The following is a 17,325-nucleotide window of genomic DNA, read 5'->3' as shown; positions in this document are numbered from 1 at the left end:
CTTGCCAGTGGCAGCAGTGAGGGCGGGAGCCAGCAGGTGTCGTTGTCGTGCCAGGGAAAGGAAGTTGCTGCCAGCCTGGGCCTCTGCAGCTCTTGGAAATATCTTAAAGAACAAGGGAGGCCGGGTGTGGTGGCTCACACCTATAATCCTAGCACTTTGGGAGGCCGAGGTGGGCGGATCTCCTGAGGTCGGGAGTTCGAGACCAGCCTGACCAACATGGAGACACCCTATTCGGGAGGCTGAGGCAGGAGAATTGCTTGAACCCTGGAGGCAGAGGTTGCAGTGAGCCAAGATGTGCACCATTGCAGTGCAGCCTGGGCAACAAGAGCAAAACTCTGTCTAAAAAAAGAACAACAAAAACGGCAAAATAAAGCAGTTTTCAGCTTTGGAACTTCACTGAATGATATGCTTTAAGCAGAAGAAAGGTGTTCCCAGCTGGAGGTGGTAACAAGGTAGGGTCGTGGGTGAACGCAGGAGCTCACTGGGGTTAGAAAGAGGAAATAAATACACAGGATAGTAACACGCAAGCTGGGTAAGGGGCAGAGGGGCTGAAATGTGCACAGGTCTCGTTATTGTTTACGAAGAGCATGGAGTATTTAGACTTTGGCAAGCATCCGTGGTAATTCCAGACGAGCCACCAGAAGAGTGAGAGCAGAGTGAGTTGCTCCCAACCGTGGCAGGGGACGTTGGTGAGGAAAGAGTCATCTGAGAGGAGGCAAGAAAGGAGATGAAAAGAAACATACAGTAGCTGGGTTGAAAGGAAAACATGGAGTAACATATGCTAGATTTCCATCCAGATGCGTAAGCAATGAGACATAAAAGGATCAAGACAGACTAAAAATACACGGCACATCGGAACCAAGGGAGCTGGCAGAGGTCAGCTGAAGAGACATTGCGGGGTGGCATGGTTGCGTTTGCCTTCCAGTTTATGGTGGGACAAGGAAGGGCAGTGGGGCAAGGTGGGATAGAGTGAGGGAGCCACTCTGGCTGCCACTTCTGCCTGCGGGCCAGAGTGGACTGCAGGGCACAGTGAGGATGCTCTGAATTTTAGGCAAGATGAAGGTAAGATGCCACAAGACCCCAAGCACATGGTGAGAGACTCAAGGCTGTAGTTTCAGCACAGATGGGGGAGGTGGTAGAGCCAGGACTGCGGGCTGCATCAGGGCTGTAGTTTCAGCACAGATGGGGACGGTGGTAGAGAGCCAGGGCTGCGGGCTGCGTCAGGGCTGTAGTTTCAGCACAGATGGGGACAGTGGTAGAGAGCCAGCACTGCGGGCTGCGTGTCTGTGGGTAGCATGGGTGCCGCAAGGACAGTCATTATGTTCCTGGGGACCAAGAGGTCTTTGTGCAGAGAGGGAGGGACAGGACAGCCTTTTCAGCATATGCATGGGAGTGTCGTCATCTCAAGCGCGTTTCTGGGGGTGATGTGATCCGCTGTAAGAAAACATTGCTCAAGGCACTTGCTTTTGAATTTGAAACCAGCAGTTGCCAAAAGACTGAACTCTAGCATGCGTTTCACTTGTTTCGCCTCTGAAGTTGGGTGCTCTTGTCTGCCCTGCCCTGAGTGTGAACAGCCCTGAGTGCTGTGTGAAGTATTTGATGAGATCCTCTGTTTGCCTTTTCTAGACGCCGGGAGGCTCTGCTCCTGCCCAGGTGGTGCACACCCAGCCCCCGCCACGGGCAGTCGGCTCCCCAGCCACGGCGACCCCTGACCTGGTGTCCATGGCAACGACTCAGGGTGTTCGAGCAGTCACTTCTGTGACAGCCTCGGCCGTGGTCACTACCAGCCTCACCCCAGTGCAGACCCCAGCACGGTCTTTGGTGCCCCAGGTGTCCCAAGGTAAAGCCAGGCTGGGAGCTTTCTCTGACACACGTCTGCTCTGGCACGTGTGAGGGCTCAGCTGCTGCTTGCTCTCTGAGAATGAGGATCTGAAGGTGGGCGAGTATCCCTGTCCAGACCTAATGAGCAAACCTCTTCATAGCCACAGGAGTTCAGCTCCCTGGAAAAACCATCACGCCTGCACATTTCCAGCTTCTCAGGCATCAGCAGCAGCAGCAACAGCAGCAGCAGCAGCAGCAACAGCAGCAGCAGCAGCAGCAGCAGCAGCAGCAACAGCAGCAGCAGCAGCAGCAGCAGACGACGACGACCTCTCAGGTGCAAGTTCCACAGATCCAAGGCCAGGCCCAGTCTCCAGCACAGATCAAAGCTGTGGGCAAGCTGACGCCGGTGAGCATTTCCTGGAGAATCATGGACGTGTGCGTCTTGTGGTCAGTCAGCCTAGCGTCCGTGAGGTGGTGCCTGCTTGCATGGTGCAGTTCAGAGTGTATTTTGCAAACATCTGGCACTGCCTTTTTGTAGGACGCGTGCTTCGTTTTATTGATCTAAAACTTCCCACGTCATAACACTTTGATCATGCCTTAGAGAAGTATCTTACGCATATTCAGAGCACTTGGGAGACATTAACACCCAGTGTGCAAATGCGTCTTCTTGCTTAGGCGTCTTGTGCCTTGTGTTCAGCATCAGTCTCTAGGGAGGACTAGACAGCCCGCTTGGTGCGGTTCTGGACCAGAGAAAGTGCTGGTGAGAAGACATTCCTCACAGTGTTGGGAGAGCAGGCAAGGGACCCTGGGTTTGTTTCTGTGTGGTTCGTGTGCAGTACTGTTTCTCAGAGGTGGTCATTGGAGTACTGATGTACCTGATTTTTGCTAACCTGTGTACCAGCTTTGCTGTTCTTTATGTAAATGTATTTATTTTAAAAGGAAATGGTGGGCTGGGCACAGCGGCTAACGCCTGTAATCCCAGCACTTTGGGAGGCCGAGGCGGGCAGATCATTTAAGGTCAGGAGTTTGAGACCAGCCTGGTCAACATGGTGAATCCCTGTCTCTACTAAAAATAAAAAAAGCCGGATGTGGTGGCGGGTGCCTGTAATCCCAGCTGAGGCCTGAGAATCGCTTGAACCTGGAAGGCAGAGGTTGCAGTGAGCCAAGATTGTGCCACTGCACTCCAGCCTGGGCGACAGAACAAGACTCTGTCTCAAAGGAAAAAAAAAAAAGGAAATGTTATACCCCTACCATAAATGGAAAACCATTAATACTTGTCACAGAAAGTAACCAGAGAAATATATGGAATAAAAACAAGACAATATTTTGAAGTTTCAGCTCACTGCCGGGCCTGCCGGAGTGCTTGAGTCTGGGCCTCTCCATGGGCTAGAAGGGAGGAAGTGGGCTGCGGGAGACGCAGACTCAGCTGAGGACCTGTCCTGGGGCTGTCGGCAGGGCTGTTGGTGGAATGTAGACATCGAGCTTATCCTGTTCCTGTCACACCAGCCATTCCTCAAGGGCTCCATGGCCATATGTGGCTGTGGCTACCACCCTGGGCAGTCCCCGTCTAGCCCACTTGTATCCTGCAGGAAGTGCCGCTGGAGAGTGCTAAATTAGAACACTGTGCTCAGGAATTCCAGGCCCAGCAGAGGCAACTATCAGGGAGCCAGAGCTGGGCTTTGACCCCCCGGCCCACAGCCACACAGGTGCCTTGTCACCTGCCCCTGTTCAACCACTGAGACACCAGTGCCTTCAACGTCAAGGCTGCCACCCAGCCTTGGCTGCCAGGAGCCCTGTGTGCCGGGTGTTTGCCTGGCTCCTTCGTTCCTCACTCTGCCCTCTCCCAAATCCATTTCAAAGCCAGTTTCACTTCCAGCCTTTCAAAAGACACTTGATAGTCATGATCAACTCAGTATAGGTTTTCTTAAAAATTTTTTTCTTAAAATGTTTTTTGAACTTATAAACTAATAAGTTTGGTTGGCACTACAGATTTAAATCGACTTGTTTGTGAGGGGTAATAGAAATTTTGCTATGAACTTATCAGTCAGAATCCCTGTTTGTAGCTTTCACCTGACAAAATGCTCATTTTTAATAAATGAACACCTAAAAGATACTGGGCAGCCCATGGAAGGCGGTCTGGATGCTGCACAGTAGCAGGTGCCTGCTTTGGTATTTAGTGGGCAGTAGAGGGGTGGCTTAGGATCAAGATGTCTACTTAAAGAATGGAGTACAGTTAATGTTGAAGAGAAGATACTTTGCTTGTATTTTAGGAACATCTCATCAAAATGCAGAAGCAGAAACTGCAGATGCCCCCGCAGCCCCCACCGCCACAGGCCCAGTCTGCGCCCCCGCAACCAACAGCCCAAGTGCAAGTGCAGGCCTCACAGCCCCCACAGCAGCAGAGCCCCCAGCTCACCACGGTCACAGCCCCAAGGCCTGGAGCCCTGCTGACGGGCACCACCGTGGCCAACCTCCAGGTGGCCCGGCTCGTAAGTGTCAGTTTCTGTTTGTTTTCCAAAAGCAGCTTTTTTTAGGTTTTAACACAGCTGTTGTGCTTGCTCAGCTGCGTGTCACGTGTCACAGGAGTGAGTGTGAGATGGGATCTTTTCCCCAAGAACTTAGTGCCCCTTGACAGAGGACGGGACTCACCACTTGTGGAGCATTAACACAGCAGCAGCTCCCAGAGGCCATCCAGGCATCAGCAAGCTTCTCAGGGCCTGAACTGGGGGGGGTGGAGAGTGAGCAAGGTGAGGTGCAGCTTGTGTGGCATCCCTGTGCTGCTGCGGGAGTGTGCAGGGACCAAGGCCTGTGTGGCTGGAGCAGAGGGCGCTGCGCATGTAAGCCGTAGGCATGGGCAGGTAGCCGTCTCTGAAGCTGCTCTCAGGTGACCACTGTAGGCAGGAGAGCATTTGGAGATTTCAGAAGGGACTAGCATCAGGCGCAAGTGCTGTCTGGGAAGACCGGCTCTCAGCAGGTGCCAGCGTCCGGGGGCAGGCAGGGTCACTGCACCCTGAGCAGAGCTCAGCTAGGGGTGCTGGTGACAGCGGCCCTGATGGAGGCTCACCCTGAGCTAGACTTTGCCCTTTGTTCTCTCGTGTCTTTCACCTGGCCCAGCGCTCATCGACTGCCCCAGACAGGGATAAGGGTCTTACTATTAATTCCATTTTACAGGTTAAGAAACTGAGGCACATAGGCCAAGTTCCCACCCAAATTCTACAACCAGTCAGCTGCAACTCAAGCTAGGATTTGGGGACCCGGGTGCTCAGGCACAGCTGTGTGGGTGCTGGACCCCCACTTTGGGTCTTCCCTGGGAGGGGCTAGCCCTCCACAACAGAGTGAGTAGAAGTGGATGAAGAACTACAAAAGGGTGCTCAGTTTCAGTCATGTTCACAAAAATGCAAATTCACTCGGAAGAATGGTTACACCTAGTGGGGGCCAGGGTACAGGGGTCTTGTTGGACAGGAATCAGTGGCCTCTTTTTGGAGAGGATTTTGGTAAGTAAGCTATAAAAATGTGCTTGCTTATTTAACTAAACACTCCTCGTATGTCCTGGAGAAATAACAGAACATTTACAAAGTGATGAATATACAAGCTTGTTTACTTCATGAATGTTAGAGGAAATTAAATGTCCATTACTAAGAATTTCATTAAGTAAATTATGTATCATCCAAACAATGGAATATTAAGCAACTTTGAAAGTAGTTTTTTGTAAAGGGAAGAGAAACAGATTTCAAAATAGTTATAATTCATGTCACTTTTGCACACTTTCACGGTGAGCCACATATATATGAACAGTGGCTGAAGGCTAGCAGTTTTAACATTCAGATGTGAGTAGTTCAAGGAGTGTGGGTAATTTTTACTTTGTATTGTCTTACGTAATCTTAGTCTTTATACATACAACAATAGAGCTATTTCCACTTACCATTTTTAAAATGGTAATTTAAGAGAAAATGTGTGGGACGGGAGGCTGTGGCAGTCATTTTGAAGTGAGGGACGGGCCGATGTTGGGTGGTCGCTGAAGGAACAGGAAGTGAAGGCTTCTGTGGGAAATGGGTCAGGATGTGGTTACTGGTGCAGTTCGGGAGATGGAGGGAAGTGAAGGTGATGTCCCACGAGATCACTGACATCTGGACGCAGCAGCACGTGTGATGAGCCTGCAGGTCTTGCAGGAGCTTCAGAAGCACAGGCTGACCTGTGACTCGACATTTCCCTGAGGCGTGCAGATCACTCGGTTTTCCTTTTATGTCGGGCTACTTTCAACTTTGTTGATCTTTGTAAATTTTCTCATGGCATGACCTCTTGTGGAGAAGTATTTGGAAAGACATACCATGTCCTGAATTTCTCTGGACTCTCCCATTATTTCTACTGTTTAGACCCGGGTTCCCACTTCTCAGCTGCAGGCGCAAGGGCAGATGCAGACCCAGGCACCCCAGCCAGCCCAGGTGGCCTTGGCGAAGCCTCCAGTGGTGTCCGTCCCGGCAGCTGTGGTCTCCTCGCCGGGAGTCACCACCCTGCCCATGAACGTCGCGGGGATCAGCGTGGCGATCGGTCAGCCACAGAAGGCAGCAGGTGCCGGCCCCAGCACACCCTCCCCTCCTGGGCTTGAGCCCGGTTTCGTAGCCTCTCTGGGGGCAGTGGTCGCCAGCGACCTGTGTTCTTTCCTCGCAGCCACCCACTTGGGCGTGCCGTCACATGTTCTGGCACAGACGAGCCTTGGCGCTTTCCAGGCCCAAGGCTTGGTCCTCAGTTGAACTGTTAACATTTTGAAATTTCCATCTTAATTTAAGTGTAATTTGTGAACCCAGAAACATTTTAATGTAGTTACGGTATGGCTTACTTGTCTCCATAGAGTTTCATAGTTTATTATTTTCTATAGAGGTGAGTCAGAACACAGCTTGGCGTGAGCCTCGAGCTCTTTTCCCAATGTGCTGACTAAGTGGCTTTTGCTGCCTGCAGGACAGACCGTGGTGGCCCAGCCCGTGCACGTGCAGCAGCTGCTGAAGCTGAAGCAGCAGGCCGTCCAGCAGCAGAAGGCCATCCAGCCACAGGCTGCCCAGGGCCCAGCAGCCGTCCAGCAGAAGGTACCGGGGCTGGGGGATTCTCACCTCTGGGTCTATGCCAAGCCAAAGCTGGCTGCTGGAGGAGAGGGTCCTGAGCAGACAAGGCCCCTTGTGGCAGCCCAGGCTTTTCAGAGGGTGGCTTCAAGGGCTGGAGGTGTTAGTGTGGTCATCCCTGTTGGGTTTTCCTTCCTTTTAAAGGTGAACGCTGTATGTGATGTGACAAGTGAGGCTGAGGTCTTGGCAGGGGGGTGGAGGGGGTATAGTCTGTGAGGATGGCTGGGTGCCAGGTAAGAAGCCTGCATGGCACTGGGACAGACACGGGGGATTGATGGGGACCAGTGGGCTCAGGGAAGCAGACGCGGCTCACACCACAGGACCCGCCTGGACTCCTAGTGGAGGACAGGGACGCCACACGGTCTGGACCCCAGAGAGAATACGGCCTGTGTGCATGTTGGTGGTGAAAGGGGAGAAGACACGCCGGGGACTGACGTGGATAGGGGTGTAGCAGGGCACCGGGCTCCGAGGGCGTCTACAGGCTCAGCCAGCTCCCTGAGACAACACCTGTGCCTCTGAGCAGCCAGTGCTGTGTTGAAGGACGTGAGGGACATACAGTGGTGAGACAGCTCTGCCTCCAGGGACATCTGCTCATGGTGGCTCAACGGTGACACCCAGCCCAAGTCTCGGGCTTTGGATGGCTGGTGTGGGCCCTCAGACCCCATATTCTATTAGCACTGCTCTCTGGCTAGAGTTAGAAGGTGGGCTCTGATAGGAAGCCACGTGGCTGTGCGGGGAGCTACCCTGTTCCCTGAGCGCTGCGCTGGCCCCCTGCAGGCACCTGGTGCTCATCCTCAAGACGGAGGATGTTGTTTTGAGGAAACTGAGGCTCAGAGAAAAGGACTTGCCCAGATTACAGGGCCAGTAAAAGGTGACTGGCTGACTCCAGCGGGCCCAGGGTTCTTTGTGTCACACCAACTGGACACTGGCTGTGCTGTGAGCCGCTGCCACCTCCTGCAGAAGACCAGTGCTCAGGAACCCTGTGGTGAAGCCCTGCTGGTTGCCAGCGATGGCGTGCTCTGTGGGGAGCTGGAAGCAGAGCTGTCTTTGGAACCCAGAGGGGGAGGGAGTGAGCAATGAGGGAACACAAGCCGGGAGGCACAGGGCGTCTGGGTAGTGCCACCAGCTCTGCCATGGCTGGGTTCCGAAGACCAGCCTGCATCCCCACTCGGCACGACCGCTGCAGGGAAGTGCATGTCCTTTGGGTCGGGATGGTCATCTGCGTTTATTTACCTCTAGAAGAAGGAGATGGTACTGGGACTTAACCTCCCGGGCCTGGTCAGCAGCCGCTGGGTGCATCATGGTGGTCCATGGGCAGATGTGGCCACGCTGATGCACAGGTGGGCGTGGTCCCTCAGGCTTGAGTTGTGCTTGAGGGAGCAGTGGAGGGCTGCAGCTGAAGTGCCAGGCTGTGTTCCTACGATTGGACAGAAACGCCCTTAGATGTTAGAAACCCCTACTTACCCATAGCATGGCTGATACATCAGATACGTAAACTTCAGATGTGCACAATATGATATGCAAAAATTGTGCATACCAGTTTGTTATCCCTTGTACTAAATATTTTCTCTCTGTCTGCCAAATTCTTAAATTGGATTTGAGAGATTGTGATCGCTTTCAGTCACCTAAGTAGCAGCCCTGCGCAGGTGTGCCAAGGATATCAGGGTGCCCCACCAGCCCAGCTATGCAGGGAGCAGCATCCCGGGTGGGGTGGGGTGCAGGCAACTGCCGGGCCTCCTGGAGGAGAAGCTGGTAGCCAGGCCACGTGGGCAGAGGTCTGCCAGGAGGCAGCATCAGGCACAGAGGGCAGGGGATGTGGGTACACACAGGGTTGGTCTGGGAGGTAGGCTGGAAAGGGGCTAGGTTCTGCCGTAGGGCCCAGAGCGGTCAGGAGTCCCGGGAGTCTTGAGCGCAGCGTGGTCTCTGCGGCCCTAATTTCGCAGTCTCTCCCCAGATCACTGCACAGCAGATCACCACCCCTGGCGCACAGCAGAAGGTCGCCTACGCTGCACAGCCGGCCCTTAAGACCCAGTTTCTTACCACACCCATCTCCCAGGCCCAGAAACTGGCCGGGGCCCAGCAAGTGCAGACCCAGATCCAGGTGAGTGGGGAACAGGGTGAGGGCCCAAGTGTCAGGAGTGGGTGCCTGGCCTTTGACTTGTCTGTCTTGTGGGCTTTGCGAGCTCCCAGCTCTCGGTGGCTCCGCTAGGTGGTGTACTGGAGGGAAGTGTTGTCTCCTGGCCTTCAGGTTTCAGCCCCGCTGGCTCCTGGGAAGGCTCCTCTCTGCAGGTGCCTGTTCCGGCTGTCGCCAGCTTTGCCTTCATGTTCTGGATGTCGATCTCCAGCTCTGCGGGGTACAGCTGCCTTCTCCCAGTTCCAGGCTCCTCTTCTCCCTTCCTGGTGTCTTTTTAAAAAATATATTTTATTTTATTTTTTGATATTTCTTGTTCATCAAGTTCTACCTGGTATCTTTGGGAGAATGGAGTTCCTGATTTCTTGTGTGCAGTGTGCCCTCCCGTCTTCCGCTCTGCCTAGAGCTTCTATGTCCTGCTTCCTCCCAGAGCTTATGGAGTTACCTCCCTGCATCCTCCTCTAAGAGCGAAGGAGTTTTACCGTCTCAGCTGGTCTTCCACCCTCCTGGAATTGGTTTTTGGGTATGAGATAGAAACAGGAATTCAGTTAGAGCAGGGGAGTTGCACCTTCTCAGCTAGTCTTCCGTCCTCTGGGAATTGGTTTTTGGGTTTGAGATAGAAACAGGAATTCAATTTGATGTGCCCTATGAACAACCTATTTTCAGCCCCATTTATTAAAAAGCCCACTCTGTCATCTATCAATCCACAGTGCCGCCTCCACCCGAGATCCTGTGGGGATGTTCAGGGCTTCGTGTCTCAGAGGTCGTGCTGGTCCTACTGCGCTCTCGCTATGAGTGGCCGTGACACTTGATGTCTGGAGGGCGAGTCCCCCTACCACACCCTTCCTTGGGTGTAAGGTGCCTATTCTTGGCTCTTTACACTTCCATGTTAATTTTAGTTAGCTTAATTCATACACTACAATCAAAACTGCTGAAAGTTTTTATTAGAATTGCATTGATTCTGTAGCTCTGTTTAGGGGAGAGTTAACATCTTTACAGTCTTGGCTTCAGATTCACCAATATGATACATCTTTTGTAAGTCTTTTAAAATGCCTTTTAGTGAAGTTTTCTATTTTTTTTTGTGAACGTCTTATAGATTATGTTAGTTTTATTCTTTTTTTTTTTTTTTTTTTTTTTGAGACGGAGTCTTGCTCTGTCGCCCGGGCTAGAGTGCAATGGCCGGATCTCAGCTCACTGCAAGCTCCGCCTCCCGGGTTTACGCCATTCTCCTGCCTCAGCCTCCGGAGTAGCTGGCACTACAGGTGCCCGCCACCTCGCCTGGCTAGTTTTTTGTATTTTTAGTAGAGATGGGGTTTCACCGTGTTAGCCAGGATGGTCTCGATCTCCTGACCTCGTGATCCGCCCGTCTCGGCCTCCCAGTTTTATTCTTAATCAGTATTTTTTGATGCTTTTGTAAATGGTATGCTTTTAATTTCTGTTTTCTGTCTCTGGCTGTTGTACATTTTTGTACATGGGTTTTTATTCTGGCCGCCTTGCTAGATTCTGGTTATTTGAATAATTTATCTTAGGATTTGGTTTTGTTTTGTTGCATTTCCTTCGTATACAGTTGTATCACGTGTAAATCATGACAATCTACTTCTCCCATCTTAAACCCTTGCTTGCTCCTGCCTTACTGTGCTCCTGCCTTATTGTGCTCCCGCCTTACTGTGCTGGCTGGGACCTGCAGCACAGTGGTGAATGTCAGCGTCCGTATGTCACTGTGAAGTAGGGTGTTTGCTGTGTTTTTTGTCAGAGTAAGAAAATTCTGTTCTTTCCTACTTTGCTGGAAGTTTCTGTTCCTCTTTGTTACGGTGCTTTTTGTCTTGTTTAAAGCCCGTGTGTATGAACTCCCTCCCTTACACATCTCCTCTAGCCTCAAGGCTTTAAGTCCTGTCTTGGTGCGAATGATGCCCAGATTCATGTCTGCAGCCACTTACTGTCCTGAGTTCCAGATTCTTCATCCTACCTGCCTTTGACAGATCCATGGAGATGTCTGATACCTCAGGCCTCAGGTGTGTACGCCTGACCTGCTCCTACCAGAGGCTTCTGGCTTAGGAAGGACAGCTGTCTCTGCAGACCTTTGGCCTACTTGAGAAACCCCTACAGTCATCCATACAGGTCCAGCCCATTGGCAGGCAGTTGTGTGTGCCTGACTTCCAGAAGAGACCTGGACCAGCCACTTCCTGTTGCTACCATCAGCCCCTCCTCCGCACCCCTTCCCTGGTTGTTGCCATCTCTCCTGCTTCCTTTTTGCCATCCATCCCCCAGGATACTCTGTGGTTGTGGGTATGTGTGTGGCTGGGTGGGGGGTATGGGGGTGTGGATGTCTCCTGGCCTGTGCACCCCTCTGCACTTGCTCCTCTGCACCTGTGTCCCTACCACCCTTGCTCACACCCCCTTCCTGTTCACCTTTTCTGCTCTCTGTTTCTGTATTGTCACCTTCAGCAAATACTATAATTACTTGGATCAGATGATTTTGTCTCCTCCAATAAAGCAAGCCCCATGAGAACAGGCGTGCGTGAGGGCTGTTAGTACAGTGGACAGATGGACTGTTGTAGCGGGTTATAGTCATTGAATCCTGTGATGTGCAATCATCGCTGTGTTCTGGGGTGACTCACTGGGTCCTGTGGTGGTTGTCGTCATGCATGGATGAGTTCAGTTGCTGCTCTCATGTGTGCTACCTCACGGCATCGGGGCGGCACGGCCTCGTTCGAGCGCTCTGCCTGCCTTGTCGGGTCTATTTCTGAGACGGGTTCCTGCTTGTGTTGCCCAGGCTGGCCTCGAACTCCTGAGCTCAAGCAGTTCTCCCTCCTCAGCCTCTGGAGTGCTTGGGACCGCAGGTGTGTGCCACGGTGCCAGGCTTTTGCCAGGGTTTTTACTTCCTTTCCGTTCTTTTATTTTACTATTCATTTTCTTTTTTTTTTTTTGAGACGGAGTCTCGCACTGTCGCCCAGGCTGGAGTGCAGTGGCCGGATCTCAGCTCACTGCAAGCTCCGCCTCCCGGGTTTACGCCATTCTCCTGCCTCAGCCTCCCGAGTAGCTGGGACTACAGGCGCCCGCCACCTCTCCCGGCTAGTTTTTTGTATTTTTTTAGTAGAGACGGGATTTCACCGTGTTAGCCAGGATGGTCTCGATCTCCTGACCTCGTGATCCTCCCGTCTCGGCCTCCCAAAGTGCTGGGATTACAGGCTTGAGCCACCGCGCCCGGCCGCTATTCATTTTCTGACTTGTTAAGATGGAATACCACCTGAGCTTATTTCACAAATTTTATTATTTGGTTTTCCTTCAGTCCTAAATATTTTTGAATTTCCATTTTGATTTCTTCTTTATTCCCTGGGTTCTTTAAAGAAGTGTTTCTTAATTTCCAGGTGAGGTTTTCCAGTTACTTTTTATTATTGACTTAAAAATAAATCTTCATTGTATCCTCAGAGAATGAGGTCTGAATGATTTCAGTCTTTGGAATTTGTGGAAACTTGCTATCTGCTAAATACAGTCAGTTTTAAAAAATCGTCTGTGTCCTTCCAAAGCAGTCTTCAGGGTGGTTCCAGTTGTGAGATGGTTTTGTTGTGACTGGGTCAAGTTTGCTGTTGGTGTCATTTCGGTCTTCTGTGTCCTGCCAATCACTTGTGTTACTGGGTATTGAGAAGCGTGTGTAGATGTCCCGTTCTAAGTATGCATTTATCTGTTTCTCCTTACCTTTCTCTCTGGTTTTGCTTTATATCTTAGATGGCTTTTCATTAGCCACATTTAATTTTAAAGTTTTAAATTTTGTTATTTTGAAATGACTCTTACTATTTTCAGTAATATCTCTGGTCTTGAAGCCTATTTGCCTTGCATGAGTAAAGCACCGCCCTCCTGTTGGAAGTTTCTGGTCTGTATTTTCCCTCCTTGTTGTTAGCCAATTCTCTGTGTGCCCCTCGCCACTCCTCTGAGCAGCTCGCAGGCAGGTCCGGCGCTGCGGTGAGGTCAGGGCTTTCCGTCTGTGCCTCTTACCTGAAACAAGTGCCCACTCGTCTGTATATAAGGGTGGGCATAAGGGTGGGTATGTTTGAATTTCTGGCTTCTCTTTTGTTTGGACCCTGTTTGTCTTGCTTGTGCTGTTTTTTCTTTCCTCCCTTCCTTGCATTCTTTTGGGCCACCTTTTTTTATTTTTTTTATTTTTTATTTTGTCAATTTTTGCCCCTCTGCCAGTGAAAAATTTTATATTTTCTTTCTGTTCTTTAAGTGGTTACCCTAAAATCTCGATGTGCACACTTCTGTATCAGAGTATGAAGTTAACGGTTGCCTCCACCCTGTTCTCCAGCAATGATCTTATCACACAGTAGCTCAGTTTATTCATTTCAAATGCTGCTGTTAGCATGCATTTTAATTCTGTCCTTTTTCGTTTTGTTGTTGTTGTTGTTGTTGACACAGAGTCTCACTCCGTCGCCCAGGCTGGAGTACAGTGGTGCGATCTTGGCTCACTGCAACTTCCACCTCCTGTGTTCAAGCGATTATCCTGCCTCAGCCTCCTGAATAGCTGAGATTACAGGCGCGTGCCACCAGGCCCGGCTAATTTTTATATTTTTAGTAGAGATGGGTTTCACCATGTTGGCCAGGCTAGACTCGAACTCCTGACCTTGTGATCCGCCTGCCTCAGCCTCCCGAAGTGTTGGGATTACAGGTGTGAGCCACCGTGCGCGACCGTAATTCTGTCCTTTTTCATCTTTGACTTTTTATGTGGAATTGCTTTCCTTCCACTTGATCTATCCTTTGGAATTTCCTTAAGTTCTTGAAAATGCCTGTGTGTCGTTCTTGTTCCTGGGAGACAGTTTTGCTTAGTACAGAATTCCCGACTGGCATTGTCTTTTTTTGTTTTTTTTGTTTTTGAAACAGTCTCACTCTCCTATGCTGGGGTCCAGCGGCGTGACCTCGGCTCACTGCAACCTCTGCCTTCCATGTTCAAGAGATTCTCCTGCCTCAGCTTTCCAAGTAGCTGGGACTACAGGCGTGCCACCATGCCCAGCTAATTTTTGTATTTTTAGTAGAGATGGGGTTTCACCATGTTGGCCAGACTGGTCTCGAACTCCTGACCACGGGCGATCCACCTGCCTTGGCCTCCCAAAGTGCTGGGATTACAGGCGTGAGCCCCTGTGTCCGGCCAGCATTGTTTTCTGAGTGCATGCACTGTATCATTTCCTCACTCTGGCTGCTTTTGTTGTTGAAGAGGAGCCGGTGTCTGTCCAGCCTTTCACTCTCTCTTTTCCCCACTCTCTGCCTGGTATTGAGATGTTGTCTTTGTCTTTGTTGTTTTGCATTTTCATTCCGACGCTCCAGCTTCTTGAATCTGGGGCAGTCTCTCTCATCTCTTTAGGAAATGAGCAGCCACTGTTTGTTTAGATGTTGCCCCTGTCCTGTTTCCTCTGACCTCCGGGTCTCTCAGCAGCTTTTATGTTTTCTGTGTCTGTCTCATTGTACCATATGCTGAGTCATGTCTTTCGCTGTTTCTCCTCAGTCACTCATTTTCCCCTTGGTTAGGTCAAATCTCTCAGGCTTGTCTGTTGAATTTTTTTTATTTTTGAGACGGAGTCTCGCTCTGTCGCCCGGGCTGGAGTGCAGTGGCCGGATCTCAGCTCACTGCAAGCTCCGCCTCCCGGGTTCACGCCATTCTCCTGCCTCAGCCTCCCGAGTAGCTGGGACTACAGGCGCCCGCCACCACGCCCGGCTAGTTTTTTGTATTTTTTTAGTAGAGACGGGGTTTCACCATGTTAGCCAGGATGGTCTCGATCTCCTGACCTCGTGATCCGCCCGCCTCGGCCTCCCAAAGTGCTGGGATTACAGGCTTGAACCACCGCGCCCGGCGTCTGTTGAATTTTTATCTTGATGATTTATTATTTTATTTTCAGAAGTTCCGAAATATGCCTGATCTTTGTTTATAGTCTCTTGTTTGCAGGCTTCACAGAGTGAGCCCAGTGGTTTTCTGGATCTGGTGATTTCCCTGTCTGAAATGTGCTGCATCTGTAGGGACTCCTTGTGGCCTGGGGCAGAGGTGGATTTTTGCTTCTGTGGGTACCTTTGGGTGGCATCAGGAACGCCGCTCGGTGTGTGGCTCGGGCTTGCGCTCGGCTCTCAGGTGTCACCCATCTGGCCTCTGAACCTGTGTCTGCTCCTCTCTCCTCCCTGGCACTGAGGCTTAGGGCAGGTGCTTTTCTTACAGATGCCATTGGAGGAAGGGGTGCCTTCTTTGCAGCTTTTGGGTATCTTTGTGGGGACAGTGTCTCCCTCCAGGATGGCAGCTGGCAGTAGCATGGGGCTCTTTTGCGAGCCTCCCACTGAGAGCTGGCCTATACCTGGTGTCTGGTCAGCTGTGTCCTATGCGACCCTGAAGACCATGGGGTGCATCTCCGTGTGGCCGGTGATCCCCGCAGAGGTTGTGCAGCTTTTCTGCTCCATGGCTCGTGGTGCCCGCCTGTGCTTAGGTATGGAGACTGGCAGTTCCTGACTCTTTGCAGGTTTCTTGGTACATTTCAGATTTCTTCCTAGTGCTTTACTTAAGACATCTCAGGATTTTCAGTGCTGTGCCAAGTAAGTCCTGGACCATTGTGGTCTTGAGATGGGCCCTGGAGCACCGGCCGCATCTTTGTTTCTCATCAGTTCCACAGGGGGTGCTCAGGGCACTTCTTGTCTTAGTGAATCTTATTTATAATTGTTTATTTTAAGTGACAGTAAACTAGTAAATGCCTTCTGATTGATTTTAATTTTAGTAAGGACTAACATTTATTTGGACTTTTGTTGATGTATGAGTAAATCATATGATTTCATATTTTTCCCAGAATTATCTTGGGAAATATTATTTTCATCTGTGTTCTATAAGTAACAGGACCCACCAAGAGACCAGGGTCCATGGGGGCCTTGTGCAGGGAGGGCCCTTGAAATCAGGGTCCCCAGTAGCTGTCCGCTCTGGAGCCTGTCTGTGCTGTGGGTGCATGCCTTGACGGTGCTGATAGGACACACAGATGGCCCAGAGCCACTTACTACATCAAGATATCGGGAGACACATGCAATAGCAAATACACAGAAAGTGGGCACTGGGTGGAAAGCGCTGCTTTATAAATAGTCATATTCAATCATGACTAAGAAAAATGTAGAAAAATGATAAAATTACCAGCCTCAAAACCTTGGTACATCTCTGGGTTCCCCATTTCAGCTGGCTGCCCGAGCTGCACTGTACAGCTCATTACTGGAACGCTGTCCAGGCCTGTCACATGCAGAGCTCTTGGGACTCACAAGACGCTCAAATACTTACCATCCTCAGTCTGATTCTTTCATATAAACTTGCAGTAGTTTTTGTGAAAAGAAAAAATGCGTCTGAAATATGAGACCAAAAATAAGCTTAAATGATGAGTGATGGCAAATTGGGGAGGCAGTCAGTTGATTCATCATGCAGTGGAGTGACTTTCTGTCTCACTGCTGCAGGTGGGCACACTATGAGAATTGCTCTTTTGTGTCACCTGGTCGTTGTGTTTTTTGCATTAACTGAGAAGGACCGAAAGGGAGGAAAAATCTTTTTGTGCACATGCTCCTTTGAATTCTGTGTTTGGCTTTTTTTGTTTTGTCAAAGGTTGCAAAACTTCCTCAAGTTGTTCAGCAGCAAACACCCGTGGCCAGCATCCAGCAAGTTGCCTCTGCTTCCCAGCAGGTAGGACCTGTAGACAAGGTGGAAACCTCACATTTCCCAGGTCAGAGAATGGGTTGTTTTCATCTGAGGTCATGATGAGGGTGATAAACACAAAAACATTAACTTCAGGGGAAAAAGTGGATATGCTTAATAATGAGAAGAAGAGTGAATAAGCATTTTGGGGTGTTGTGTCAGCTGCACTGAGAGAGCCTCGCCTTGGGCTCACTCCCAGGACCCTTCGTTCACCGATCACTGCGAGTGTGTCCTGCAAGTCGCAGACGCTGCCCTGTGGTTTTAGGGAGGCACAGGCGTCAGGCAAGCAGGCTGCGCTCGGGGGCCCGCCCGTGAGCAGAGGCGCTGTGGGCACAGGGGCCCTACCTCCCACAGAAGCCCTTCCGGTGCTTTCATTGTTGTCGCTGATGCTCCACAATATGACTTCAGCACAGTGCTTCAAATGTAAAGCAGTGCTTTAAACTTTTAAATTTTGTTCAAAGTCACACTGGCGTATAGATTTCGACAATCCAGGTTGTATTAAAAGCTTTACTACAACAACAAAATCAGTCCCTGACCCAACTCTCACCTTTTCCCCAGAGGCATCTGGT

General features: G+C 50.7%; 1 protein-coding gene across 10 annotated transcripts in view; it reads left to right on the top strand.

Moving 5' to 3' along the window:
• The window catches only part of EP400 (E1A binding protein p400), a 135,002-nt gene that overhangs the window by 114,478 nt on the left and 3,199 nt on the right, over positions 1-17,325 (top strand). For 9 of the 10 annotated variants that reach the window (XM_030939898.1, XM_030939893.1, XM_030939896.1 and 6 more), the window contains 7 exons: positions 1,627-1,840; positions 1,983-2,227; positions 4,092-4,310; positions 6,195-6,390; positions 6,778-6,902; positions 8,890-9,036; positions 16,667-16,744. In XM_030939898.1, the coding sequence (XP_030795758.1) occupies positions 1,627-1,840; positions 1,983-2,227; positions 4,092-4,310; positions 6,195-6,390; positions 6,778-6,902; positions 8,890-9,036; positions 16,667-16,744 (1,224 nt within the window). The remainder of the gene's footprint in view (positions 1-1,626; positions 1,841-1,982; positions 2,228-4,091; positions 4,311-6,194; positions 6,391-6,777; positions 6,903-8,889; positions 9,037-16,666; positions 16,745-17,325) is intronic. The other variant, XM_030939894.1, reaches the window with a different exon arrangement.

The sequence above is a fragment of the Rhinopithecus roxellana genome, chromosome 10, assembly GCF_007565055.1.
Source record: "Rhinopithecus roxellana isolate Shanxi Qingling chromosome 10, ASM756505v1, whole genome shotgun sequence".
Taxonomy (NCBI): domain Eukaryota; kingdom Metazoa; phylum Chordata; class Mammalia; order Primates; family Cercopithecidae; genus Rhinopithecus; species Rhinopithecus roxellana.
Note: the sequence above shows the minus strand (reverse complement) of the source record. Positions and strands in the feature narration are given on the sequence as shown.